The sequence below is a fragment of the Cervus elaphus genome, chromosome 30 (genome assembly GCF_910594005.1).
Source record: "Cervus elaphus chromosome 30, mCerEla1.1, whole genome shotgun sequence".
In the NCBI taxonomy this organism is placed as follows: Eukaryota; Metazoa; Chordata; class Mammalia; order Artiodactyla; family Cervidae; genus Cervus; species Cervus elaphus.
In genome coordinates, this window is record NC_057844.1 from 29947270 (window position 1) to 29960740 (window position 13471).

At 39.6% G+C, this 13471-nt stretch overlaps 1 protein-coding gene and 1 long non-coding RNA gene across 7 annotated transcripts in view; one reads left to right on the top strand and one right to left on the bottom strand.

Annotated features, from left to right (window-relative positions):
* Positions 1–13471, top strand: part of LOC122686605 — a 348073-nt gene that overhangs the window by 330333 nt on the left and 4269 nt on the right. The window lies entirely within an intron of this gene.
* The window catches only part of B3GLCT (beta 3-glucosyltransferase), a 113532-nt gene continuing 107013 nt past the window's right edge, over positions 6953–13471 (bottom strand). For all 3 annotated transcript variants that reach the window (XM_043891758.1, XM_043891756.1, XM_043891757.1), the window contains one exon: positions 6953–8967. In XM_043891758.1, the coding sequence (XP_043747693.1) occupies positions 8800–8967 (168 nt within the window). In that variant the 3' untranslated portion in view covers positions 6953–8799. The remainder of the gene's footprint in view (positions 8968–13471) is intronic.

Genomic DNA, 13471 nt, shown 5'->3' on the forward strand with positions numbered 1-13471 from the left:
GACTTTTGGATAGCAGCCATCCTGATTGGCGTGTAATGGTACCTCATTGTGGTTTTGATTTGCATTTCTCTAATAATGAGTGATGTTGAGCATCTTTTCATGTGTTTGTTAGCCATCTGTATGTCTTCTTTGGAGAAATGTCTGTTTAGTTCTTTGGCCCATTTTTTGATTGGGTCATTTATTTTTCTGGAATTGAGCTGCAGGAGTTGCTTGTATATTTTTGAGATTAATCCTTTGTCTGTTTCTTCATTTGCTATTATTTTCTCCTCTGAGGGCTGTCTTTTCACCTTGCTTATAGTTTCCTTTGTAGTGCAAAAGCTTTTAAGTTTCATTAGGTCCCATTTGTTTAGTTTTGCTTTTATTTCCAATATTCTGGGAGGTGGGTCATAGAGGATCTTGCTGTGATTTATGTCGGAGAGTGTTTTGCCTATGTTCTCCTCTAGGAGTTTTATAGTTTCTGGTCTTACATTTAGATCTTTAATCCATTTTGAGTTTATTTTTGTGTATGGTGTTAGAAAGTGTTCTAGTTTCATTCTTTTACAAGTGGTTGACCAGTTTTCCCAGCACCACTTGTTAAAGAGGTTGTCTTTTTTCCATTGAATATCCTTGCCTCCTTTGTCAAAGATAAGGTGTCCATAGGTTCGTGGATTTATCTCTGGGCTTTCTATTCTGTTCCATTGATCTATATTTCTGTCTTTGTGCCAGTACCATACTGTCTTGATGACTGTGGCTTTGTAGTAGAGTCTGAAGTCAGGCAGGTTGATTCCTCCAGTTCCATTCTTCTTTCTCAAGATTACTTTGGCTATTCGAGGTTTTTTGTATTTCCATACAAATTGTGAAATTCTTTGGTCTAGTTCTGTGAAAAATACCGTTGGTAGCTTGATAGGGATTGCATTGAATCTATAGACTGCTTTGGGTAGAATAGCCATTTTGACAATATTGATTCTTCCAATCCATGAACACGGTATGTTTCTCCATCTGTTTGTGTCCTCTTTGATTTCTTTCATCAGTGTTTTATAGTTTTCTATGTATAGGTCTTTTGTTTCTTTAGGTAGATATACTCCTAAGTATTTTATTCTTTTTGTTGCAATGGTGAATGGTATTGTTTCCTTAATTTCGCTTTCTGTTTTTTCATTGTTAGTATATAGGAATGCAAGGGATTTCTGTGTGTTAATTTTATATCCTGCAACTTTACTATATTCATTGATTAGCTCTAGTAATTTTCTGGTAGAGTCTTTAGGGTTTTCTATATAGAGGATCATGTCATCTGCAAACAGTGAGAGTTTTACTTCTTCTTTTCCTATCTGGATTCCTTTTACTTCTTTTTCTGCTCTGATTGCTGTGGCCAGAACTTCCAACACTATGTTGAATAGTAGTGGTGAGAGTGGGCACCCTTGTCTTGTTCCTGATTTCAGGGGAAATGCCTTCAATTTTTCACCATTGAGGGTGATGCTTGCTGAGGGTTTGTCATATATAGCTTTTATTATGTTGAGGTATGTTCCTTCTATTCCTGCTTTTTGGAGAGTTTTAATCATAAATGAGTGTTGAATTTTGTCAAAGGCTTTCTCTGCATCTATTGAGATAATCATATGGTTTTTATCTTTCAATTTGTTAATGTGGTGTATTACATTGATTGATTTGTGGATATTAAAGAATCCTTGCATTCCTGGGATAAAGCCCACTTGGTCATGGTGTATGATTTTTTTTAATATGTTGTTGGATTCTGTTTGCTAGAATTTTGTTAAGGATTTTTGCATCTATGTTCATCAGTGATATTGGCCTGTAGTTTTCTTTTTTTGTGGCATCTTTGTCTGGTTTTGGAATTAGGGTGATGGTGGCCTCATAGAATGAGTTTGGAAGCTTACCTTCATCTGCAATTTTCTGGAAGAGTTTGAGTAAGATAGGTGTTAGCTCTTCTCTAAATTTTTGGTAGAATTCAGCTGTGAAGCCATCTGGTCCTGGGCTTTGGTTTGCTGGAAGATTTTTGATGACAGTTTCGATTTCCTTGCTTGTGATGGGTCTGTTAAGATCTTCTATTTCTTCCTGGTTCAGTTTTGGAAAGTTATACTTTTCTAAGAATTTGTCCATTTCATCCAAGTTGTCCATTTTATTGGCATAGAGCTGCTGGTAGTAGTCTCTTATGATCCTTTGTATTTCAGTGTTGTCTGTTGTGATCTCTCCATTTTCATTTCTAATTTTGTTAATTTGGTTTTTCTCTCTTTGTTTCTTAATGAGTCTTGCTAATGGTTTGTCAATTTTGTTTATTTTTTCAAAAAACCAGCTTTTAGCTTTGTTGATTTTTGCTATGGTCTCTTTAGTTTCTTTTGCATTTATTTCTGCCCTGATTTTTAAGATTTCTTTCCTTCTGCTAACTCTGGGGTTCTTCATTTCTTCCTTCTCTAATTGCTTTAGGTGTAGAGTTAGGTTATTTATTTGGCTTTTTTCTTGTTTCTTGATGTAAGCCTGTAATGCTATGAGCCTTCCCCTTAGCACTGCTTTTACAGTGTCCCATAGGTTTTGGGTTGTTGTGTTTTCATTTTCATTCATTTCTATACATATTTTGATTTCTTTTTTGATTTCTTCTATGATTTGTTGGTTATTCAGAAGCGTGTTATTTAGCCTCCATATGTTTGAATTTTTAACAATTTTTTTCCTGTAATTGAGATCTAATCTTACTGCACTGTGGTCAGAAAAGATGACTGGAATGATTTCAATTTTTTTGAATTTTCCAAGACCAGATTTATGGCCCAGGATGTGATCTATTCTGGAGAATGTTCCGTGTGCACTTGAGAAAAAGGTGAAGTTGATTGTTTTGGGGTGAAATGTCCTATAGATATCAATTAGGTCTAGCTGGTCCATTGTGTCATTTAAGGTTTGTGTTTCCTTGTTAATTTTCTGTTTAGTTGATCTATCCATAGTTGTGAGTGGGGTATTAAAGTCTCCCACTATTATTGTGTTACTATTAATTTCCTCTTTCATACTTGTTAGCGTTTGCCGTACATATTGCAGTGCTCCTATGTTGGGTGCATATATATTTATAATTGTTATATCTTCTTCTTTGATTGATCCTTTGATCATTATGTAGTGTCCTTCTTTGTCTCTTTTCACATCCTTTATTTGAAAGTCTATTTTATCTGATATGAGTATTGCGACTCCTGCTTTCTTTTGGTCTCTGTTTGCGTGAAATATTTTTTTCCAGCCCTTCACTTTTAGTCTGTATGTGTCTCTTGTTTTGAGGTGGGTCTCTTGTAGACAGCATATATAGAGGTCTTGTTTTTGTATCCATTCAGCCAATCTTTGTCTTTTGGTTGGGGCATTCAACCCATTTACATTTAGGGTAATTATTGATAGGTGTGGTCCCTTGCCATTTACTTTGTTGTTTTGGGTTCACGTTTATACAACCTTTCTGTATTTCCTGTCTAGAGAAGATCCTTTAGCATTTGTTGAAGAGCTGGTTTGGTGGTGCTGAATTCTCTCAGCTTTTGCTTATCTGTAAAGCTTTTGAATTCTCCTTCATATCTGAATGAGATCCTTGCTGGATACAGTAATCTAGGTTGTAGGTTATTCTCTTTCATTACTTTCAGTACGTCCTGCCATTCCCTTCTGGCCTGGAGGGTTTCTATTGATAGATCAGCTGTTATCTTTATGGGAATCCCTTTGTGTGTTATTTGTTGTTTTTCCCTTGCTGCTTTTAATATTTGTTCTTTGTGTTTGATCTTTGTTAATTTGATTAATATGTGTCTTGGGGTGTTTCGCCTTGGGTTTATCCTGTTTGGGACTCTCTGGGTTTCTTGGATTTGGGTGGCTATTTCCTTCCCCATTTTAGGGAAGTTTTCAGCTATTATCTCCTCGAGTATTTTCTCATGGCCTTTCTTTTTGTCTTCTTCTTCTGGAACTCCTATGATTCGAATGTTGGGGCGTTTCACAGTGTCCCAGAGGTCCCTGAGGTTGTCCTCATTTCTTTTGATCCTTTTTTCTTTTTTCCTCTCTGCTTCATTTATTTCCACCATTTTATCTTCTACCTCACTTATCCTATCTTCTGCCTCCGTTATTCTACTCTTGGTTCCCTCCAAAGTGTTTTTGATCTCATTCATTGCATTATTCATTTTTAATTGACTCTTTTTTATTTCTTCTAGGTCTTTATTAAACAGTTCTTGAATCTTTTCAATCTTTGTTTCCAGGCTATTTATCTGTAACTCCATTTTGTTTTCAAGATTTTGGATCATTTTTATTATCATTATTCTAAATTCTTTTTCAGGTAGATTCCCTATCTCCTCCTCTTTTGTTTGACTTGGTGGGCATTTTTCATGTTCCTTTACCTGTTGGGTATTTCTTTGCCTTTTCATCTTGTTTAGATTGCTGTATCTGGAGTGGGCTTTCTGTATTCTGGAGGTCTGTGGTTCCTTTTTATTGTGGAGGATTAACCCAGTGGGTGGGGTTAGACGATTGGCTTGTCAAGATTTCCTGGTTAGGGGAGCTTGCGTCAGTGTTCTGGTGCGTGGAACTTGATTTCTTCTCTTTGGAGAGCAATGGAGTGCCCAGTAATGAGTTTTGAGATGGGTCTATGTGTTAGGTGTGTCCTTGGACAGCCTGTATGTTGATGTTCAGGGCTATGTTCCTGCGTTGCTGGAGAATTTGCGTGGTATGTCTTGCTCTAAAACTTATTGGCTCTTGGGTGGTGGTTGGTTTCAGTGTAGGTATGGAGGCTTTTGGACGGTCACTTATTACTTAAAGTTCCATGTAGTCAGGAGTTTTCTGGTGTTCTCAGGTTTTGGGCTTAAGTCTCCTGCCTCTGGATTTCAGTTTTATTCTTCCTGTAGTCTCAGGACTTCTCCAACTATACAGCCCTGATAAGAAAACTTCTAGGTTAATGGCTAAAAGATTCTCCCCCGTTAGGGACACCCAGAGAGGTTCACAGAGTTACATGAAGAAGAGGAGAGGGAGGAGGGAGATAGAGATGAACAGGAGGAGAAAAAGGGGGACTCAAGAGGAGAGAGACAGATCTACGCAGCTGTCTGTTCCCAGAGTGTTCTCCGTAGCCCAGTCACCTACAAGGATTCACAGAATTGGATTGGGAAGAGAAGGGGAAAGGAGGAAATAGAGGTGTTCTGAGGTAGAAAACAGAGAGTCAAGATTGGGAGAGAATAATCTTCGGTTTAAAAATAGGGCTTCTCTTCTTTTTTTTTTTTTTTGGTAAGGTTATAGTGTATTGAAAATGAAAATTAAGGAGTAGTAGAGGAGTACTAGAGGACTTTAAAAGAAATAAGAGAAAAAGAAAAATAGAAAATAGAAGAGAAAAAGGAAAGAAAAAAAAAAAAGAAAGAGAAAAAAAGAAAAAAAAATTTTTTTTTCCCCCTAATTAAAAAATCGTAAAAGTCTGTGGAAATGAAAGTTAAGGAGTAATGGGGGAGTAATAGGGGATTTTAAAGGAAAATAAAAAAGAAGAAAGAAAAAAGAAAAAAAAGAAAAAAAATTAAAAAAAAAAAAAGAAAAAAGTAGAATTATATCTAGGAGTTTCTCTGGAGCTGTTGCGGTCAGTGTGGGTTCGGCTCAGTTTCAGATAGCTCCTCGTTCCAGCTTACGCTTCTCGATATCTACAGGCCCCTCCGGTGTAGTCAGCGTTTCCTAGAGGGATTTTAATCTGTTGCACCAGTCCCTTCTGAAGCGGTTCCCTTTGTTTATTTGGCTTCTGTTTGCCGGTCTCTTCAGAGCCTCATTTCCGCCCTGACACAGGCGGGCGGAGGTGGACTCTTATTCAGGTAGCTAGTTCCGTCGCTCTGCGGCGCAGGGAGGGGCTTGCGCTGCAGGGAGAGGCTGGCGCTGTGGGGACAGGCTTGCGCCGCGGGGATGGGCTGGGGCTGCCGGGAGGGGCTGACGCTGCTTTCTCCGTCTGTGCTGCTCAGGCTCCCGGCTGTTCTATATGGAGTGCGCCCCGCGCTGCGCGAGGTTCCAGCCCTCGGGTGTTCCACAAAAGCGCGGAAGGAAAAGCTGCGCCTGCTCTCTGTGCCTTCCCCGTCAGAGCGGTCCAGGCAGCCAGGGGCTTGGTGGGCGCACTCTACCCAGGTGTGGCGCGCCCCCTCCCTTCCGCGGACCCAGTCTCAGTTTCCGCAGGCGCCAGTCGGGCGCGCGCGCCTTCCGCCCTCCGCGTCCCCAGCCCCAGTCCCCGCCCGCGCCGGTCGGGTGCCTGCGCCCTGTGTCTCGCCGCGACCTTCCCCTCCCCCCTGCCTCCGGCGGGGCTGGGCCGGTCCGCAGCCTGCGAGCTCCTCTCTGGACCCTCTCGGTCTCTTTGTTCTGCGAACGGCCGGCAGTGTGTTCGGGCTGGTTAATTTACTCTCTCTCTTTTGGTCTCCCACAGTTCAAGTTGGCAACTCACAGAAGTTCCCTCCGATTGTCCTCAGGGCACTCGGGCCGGACCCTACCCCAAGCAATGCCGCCTAAGAGCTCCCGGGACGGATCTCCGTCCTTAGCTCTTTTGTCTCACTTTTTATCTTTTATATTTTGTCCTACCTCCTTTCGAAGACAATGGGCTGCTTTTCTGGGCGCCTGATGACCTCAGCTAGTGATCTGAAGTTGTTTTGCGAAGTTTGCTCTGCGTTCAGTTATTCTTTTGATGAATTTGTAGGAGAGAAAGTGGTCTCCCCGTCCTACTCCTCTGCCATCTTGGCTCCTCCCCAAAACTAGTTCTTAAGATATGAACTCTATGAGAATCGGTTCCAAAATATTTCCAATTCATTATGTAATAAAATAGATAATGGTTTTATAGACCATGTGTAAATATATCTTCAATGTCTGGTGGCTTTCTCTCAAAAGAATAGGTTTTTAGTTTTCTTTTTAAAAACTGTGTTTACCCAGCTGCCAACTTCCTCCTCTGATTTCATTATTTTCTTTTCCCCATGGCCCTCCCCACTCCCACTCCACTCAGACTCATAAATACATTGGAGAAATCAGAAACTTAGGCAAAGTTCTTTTACTTGTTGTTAGGCTTACACAGTTCCAAAAAGTAAACATAATTAACAGAATACCTAAAAGTACCAGAGGAGGCGCCCCAGTATCAGCAGAAGGCACTGGTCATCATAACAGAGAACGCTTGACGAGGACCTTCAGGTAGAGATGCTTCACGTTCAGTCCTGTCAGAGGAACACACTGTTTGCTGAGTGTGACGATGGCAGGCATGAGTAGGAGCTGAAGGCTTTTCTCCACAGGGTCAGGCAGCCCGGCCCTCCAGGTGCATTATTACAGGCGCCACGAAGGTGGCTATGACAGCGACAGTGACAGGAATCCCAGTTATGACAACAGTACTGATTCATCAGCAGTATCTTGGCCCGACGTTTAAATCCTTCAGGTGCTTCTCATCCAACCCATCATGCTGGATCCATTCCCCAGACAGACCACAAAATCCACTTTCAGAGAAATGAATCCAGTGTGTTCAGTTATCATTGAAAACACACCAGTCCTGGTATTGGCTAGTTTGCAAAAATGGTAAATACTATTGCATTGTTTTGGAAATCCATATAAGCTGCAAGAAATATGTATTGTTAAAACACACACCTGGGTACGTTTGGTGGCACAGCTTTAAAACCCCGTGCTTGGATATAAAAACATAATCAAAATTAATAATTTTTATTTTATTTTTTTAATAATTTTTATTTTTAAAAAAGTATTTTACTATGCCAAAATTAGTTTAAGACATAGTAAAATCAAATTTTGTGCAAATACCTTTAGAAAATGGAATTATATAATTAAATGTTAAATACAGAATAAGCTTTAAAAATTAATAGTGTATTAAATTACTATATATTAAAGCTATGATGTGGAAATTAGCGCAGTTTCAAAATACTCTTTGCAGATTTCATTCCTTGAGAACCCTGGGAAGTTGCCAAATCACCATTCAGCCCTCCCTGACACTGGGGAGGTCTGTTCTGAGTCTGGAGTCATTACGTAACATACAAATAAGAATAAAATACCAGGTACAATTAATTTAATATACTTGCTGAGACTTTACACAGAGCTCAGAGACTTGAATAAAATACAACGCTGTTTTTTAAATACTGAGAACACTTTTCTGGCAGCAGTCAGTATACTTTTGTGTTATAAGTAGGTCATAAAGATAGGGCTTCAGGGAGAAATAGAACACAGATGAACCTCTAAAGAAGCAGAAAACTCTCGCAGAAGACTTCTTATTCTCTTTTTATGAGGCATAAACAGAAAAACAGATAAAACATAACAACCCTGATTACAGACTCCAGGGGATTTTTTCATTGCTAGACTTTTATGATGGTTTACGAATAATCCTTAATACAGCAGTCTTCCTACTGAGTTACCAGGAAATCATTTTGATCATCAATAGTATGGTTTAAAAGTTGGCCCCATGGTAAGATCCAGGTCAAGACACCTTCTTTATTTTATGTATAATGGTGAAGACAGTCACGTCTCTCCAGCCTCATGCCCAGCTGATACATCTGTTATAATGAAGAGTGAGGACAGGAAGGAGACTTCTGGTACCATTTATTTTTCTGTGACAGAAATAAAGCTGCTGTTTCACAGCTTGAAAAATACACAGTAATCATTGTCTATTACAAGAACTGCATAATGCCAACGCAAGTGATTTCTTTTCCCCAGAAAAGAAAAAAAATCTGTTTTCCCTATGACTTCTTCCCCACTCCCAACTCAAAAATGAACACATCACACGTCCACCTGCAGTCAGGATGCTTCCGACGCCGTGTGTCACGCACACATGAGCTGCGAGATGCAGGACAGGGCGAGTCTCGGCCTCCGACCCGTGCCTGCAGGCCCCGTGCTTCACAGCTCCTCTTTGAGGCCTCTTCGGCTCTGCTGCCTGGCTCGGTCTTCCTCAGCGGGCGCCAGCCACGTAAAGTAGACCTTCACGGGATCGATGTTCCAGTGCTTGTGGAAAGACACAGGAACCTGGTGAGACAGGTAGTCCTTAGGGTAATCCACGGGCCGCGCCTGCAGACAGAACAGAGAACCGCACCCTCTCACTCACCGGAAACAGCCCTGCTTCAGAATAACATTTAAATGTGTGGATCGACTGCTTTCCTTCCCGAGCTGGTGTCGGTTATGGGAGTCTAACAGCAAGGAGGAGAATCCTTTCCAGGAAAATCTGCCTCTAGGCTCTTTGCTTCTGCATCTCCAGTTACTTCCTTACCCCCACAGCACAGTGCTCCAAACGCGTCTGCTTTCTGCTCCTAGGTTCCACAGCCATGCCCCTGAGAAATCAACTGTGGTACTATGAAAAGGTTTCCTTGGTAAGTCATTTAAGTTACTATTAAAACTTCTGCAGAGAGGCAGAAAAACTTACTTCCCAGATCTGAAGAAACTCTGGCCATACATGGTGTCTGGATGGCGAGGTGGGGCAAAGCTATCTGGGGGTTCCCGTTGCCTGTCTGCTGTTCTGACGTGGAATCAAGCATATGTCTTTCAGAGAAGGGAAACAGATCTCATCAGAGACAAGGACAGGTCTAGAAAAGGAAACACTAGAGAGACACATGGTTGATGGTTGGATGGCATCACTGACTCAATGGACATGAGTCTGAGCAAACTCCAGGAGATGGTGAAGGACAAGGAAGCCCACTGTGCTACATACAGTCCATAGGGTCGCAAAGAGACACGATTTAGTGACTGAATGGTAACGGCAGTAGAGACAGAAAGCAAACCTGTGGTGTCCTGGGTCTGCAAAGGGAGTGGGGAATGGCTGCAAGTCCATTCAAGGGAAGTGTGGGAGGCGTGACTATCGGGCCATAAAACCAGGTTAGTGGTGGCCTAACTCTGGAAATCTGCTAAGATGTTTCAAGCTGCCATTCACACCATCACTGTGTGGGAATTGTGTATGGGATGTAAACCATAGCTCAGTGTAGCTGGAAAGCATCTAAAACAGTTTTAACCTCCATTTGTTGCACTGTTCACTGAGCTGTCATCTCGACAGATAAGGTTTACATTTGCCCAACTTATGTCCTCCTCCTGCAGTTTTAAGCCATCTCTCTCTCCGTGTACGGTGCCCTGTGTCGTTTCTCTTTGGTATTTGGGCCCAGAGGCTGATTATCGGAGGCAGTACAGACTTCTGAGCATCACAGATGCTGTTCTGGGTGCACTCTACTTTGGTGGTTTTGTCTTGTTCTTTTCTGTGACCTCATTTATCAGAAATGATTTGGCACACTCTAATGCTTCACTTGCATGGATGACTCTATGAGATGCAATCAATCACTTCTGGAATCTGCATCAATAGAGGCAAAGGTATTATGGATTTATTTTTTCCTGTTAGATGTAATTATATCTCCCAACAGTTCATTTTTAAGTGTGAAAAACAAGCAACAATTTTGACACATTGGTAGATTCGGCTGATTAACATTTTATTATGGATTTTTACATCTGTGTTTAAGAGAAACACTGGCCTGTAGTTTACTTCTGTGATATCCCATTTTAATTCCTTTGTTAATTTCTTAGCTGTTTTTTAAGTGATTTTTTTTTAGTGCTTGCTTCTGGGGATACAGCGTACATCTGTGACATCATAAAGTGAGTTGGGAAACATTCTTGCTGCTTCTCTAATCCAATTTCATCAAGGTATAAAGGTTTAAATACATTTTCTATTTCTTAAGAAATAGACTTGCTTAAAAAGTATGATTCTAGAAATTTCTCCACTTCATTTAAACTGTCCATTTGTTGGCATAATTTTGGTAGGGTATATAATGATGCCCCTTTTTCCCTTCTGAGTTTGGCAACTTACATCCTGTCTTATGCAATGCAGGAGACTCGGGATGGATCCCTGGGTGAGGAAGATCCCTTGGAGAAGGGAATGGCTACCCACTCCTGTATTTTTGCCTGGGAAAGCCCATGGACAAGGAAGCCTGGCAGACTGCAGTCCTCAGGGTCACAAAAGAGTTGGGTACAACTTAGCAACTAACCAACAAATAACAGCAAAAACAAAACAACTGGTTTTCTGTTGGTCAAGCAGGTTAAAGGTTTATCAGATTAGAACTAATTTTTGGTTTAACTGATTTTCTGTTTCCTATTTCATTATTTGTGCTCTGATCTTTAATATTTCTTTCATTCCACACAGTTCAGATTTGATTTTATATTATTCTGCTCTCAATGTAGAAACTTAGACTATTAATTTAATATCTTTGTTCCTTTCTAACATTGCAGAGAGCCGGACATGACTGAGCTAAGCACAACACAGCACATGTTTAAAACTATAAATTTCCTACTAACACTACATCCTGTGAAAGTGAAAGTGTCAGTCATTCAGCCACGTCTGACTCTCTGTGAGCCTGTGGACTGTAGCCCAGCAGCCTCCTGTCACAGGATTCGCCAGGCAAGAGTGCTGGCGTGGGTTGCCGTGTGCTTCTCCAGAGACTCTTCCCGACCGAGGGAGCAAACCCAGGTCTCCTGCACTGCAGGGGGATTCTGTACTGTCTGAGCCACCGGGGGAGACCAGGACAGCACAGCATATTCAAAACTATAAATTTCCTACTGATCACTCTATAGCTGACCTCAAATTTTTGGATATGTTGTGTTCTCATTTTCATTCAAGGTATTTTCTAATTTTCCTTATGATTTCTTTTTTCAACCCAAGGGTTATTTTAAAGCATGTTGTTTAATTTACAAATATTGGGGGAATTTCCCCATTTTCTATTGATTCTAATTTCATTCCATTGTTCTTGGGGGTATACTGTGTATGTTTTCAATCCTTTTAAATATATTGGGCAAAACAGTATGTCTTAGCTTATGGTCTATCCTAGAGAATATTCCATATACATTTGAAAAAGAATGTTTATTCTGTTGTCAGATGAAATATTCTTTATGTGACAAGTCAAGTAGCTAACACTCATGTATTTCTCCTTTCAATTCCATTTGTTTTGTATAATGTGAAGATCTGTTAGCTGTATACATGTGTTATAATTGTTTTTTCTCTTGACCTTTTGTCATGACCTTTTCTCATGACCTTTTGTCATGAAATGTCCCACTTTCTGTCTAGTAATATTTCTGTTCTTAAATTACTATAGCCACTCAAGCTCTCTTGTGATCAACTGGCTGCACAGTATACTTTTTTTAGTCTTTTATACCATTTTTTAAATTGAAATACAGTTAATTGACATCGTTGTGTTAGTTTCAGGTATACTGCAGTGATTCCCTTTGTTCCAGCGCTTGTGGAAAGATGTGTGTATATACACATACAGGTATTTATGTTCACATTTTTCTTAATTTTATATACAGGTGTATATATACACACAGGCATGTATATACATACAGTCTTTCCAGTGTACTTAATCATTTGCTTATATATTCCAGGTACCACCTGGTGTCATTTTCTCTCAGCCCAAAGGATTTTCTTTAGCTTCTTTTAAGGGAAGGGAAAAAGTTCTTCTCACTTTTTGTTTATCTGGTATTGTCTTTATCCCACTTTCATTTTGGAAGGATAGTTTTACTGATACAGAATTGTTGGTTAAATTTCTTCCTTTTCTTTCTGCCTTCAGGTCTCTATTATTTCTAATGAAACATTAGCCAATAACATTTTAATTTCGATTTTCGTTAGGTTTTTTTATTAAGGTTTTCACTTTGTCATTGTTTTTCAATGACTGAACTATAACATGTTTGTGTGTAATCTTTTCTTATTATCCTGTAAGGGCCTTGTTGAGTTTCTCAGATCAACAGATGGTTTCTCATTACAACATTTGAGAAAATTCTGTTTCTTAAAAAGAAAAAACAAAACTGTCCCATTTTTTCTCCCTTCTCTTTTTAAAAAGAACTTCCAAAAAAAAAAAAAAAAAAGAACTTCCATTAAATATACGTTGGTATACTTTATGTTTTACCACTTTGAGGACATGTTCATTTTTCTTTAGTCTCGTTTCTGTTCTTTGGATTAGGTAATTTCTATTCATCTGCCTTCAAATTTACTGATTGTTTCTTTTGCATCTCCAATCTACTGTTAAGTTCATTTAGATAATTTCTCATTTCATTTGTTGGGCTTTACAACTATAGAGTTTTCATCTGGTTCTTTATCAAAGTTTCTATCTTTCTATTAAGATTTGCTATTCGTTGAGTTACTGTAATATTTTCCTTTAATTCTTTCAGTTTTTTGTTTTTTTTTTTTTTTAAATAATTAGGTGCTTTGAAGCCTTTGTCTGTCAAATCTAACATCTGGTCCCATTCAGAGTCCATTTCTGTTGACTACATTTCTCCCTGAATATGTTTCTTTGTAACTTTCACCATAATTGGTTGGAAACTGGCTATTTTAAATAATGTGTTATAGCAACTCACAAATTTGTTCACTTTTACTACTCTTTATAAAAAGACTGACTTACTTGAACTTACACCATAGACTCCTTCTCCCTGGAGCTGCATGGCTGCTTTTTTCCTGAAGCTTTAATTCTCATTTATTAGCATGATTTTCTGAAAGTCACTCCTATGCCTGAGCAACCTAATCTAATCAACTATATTAGATTATAATATAGGC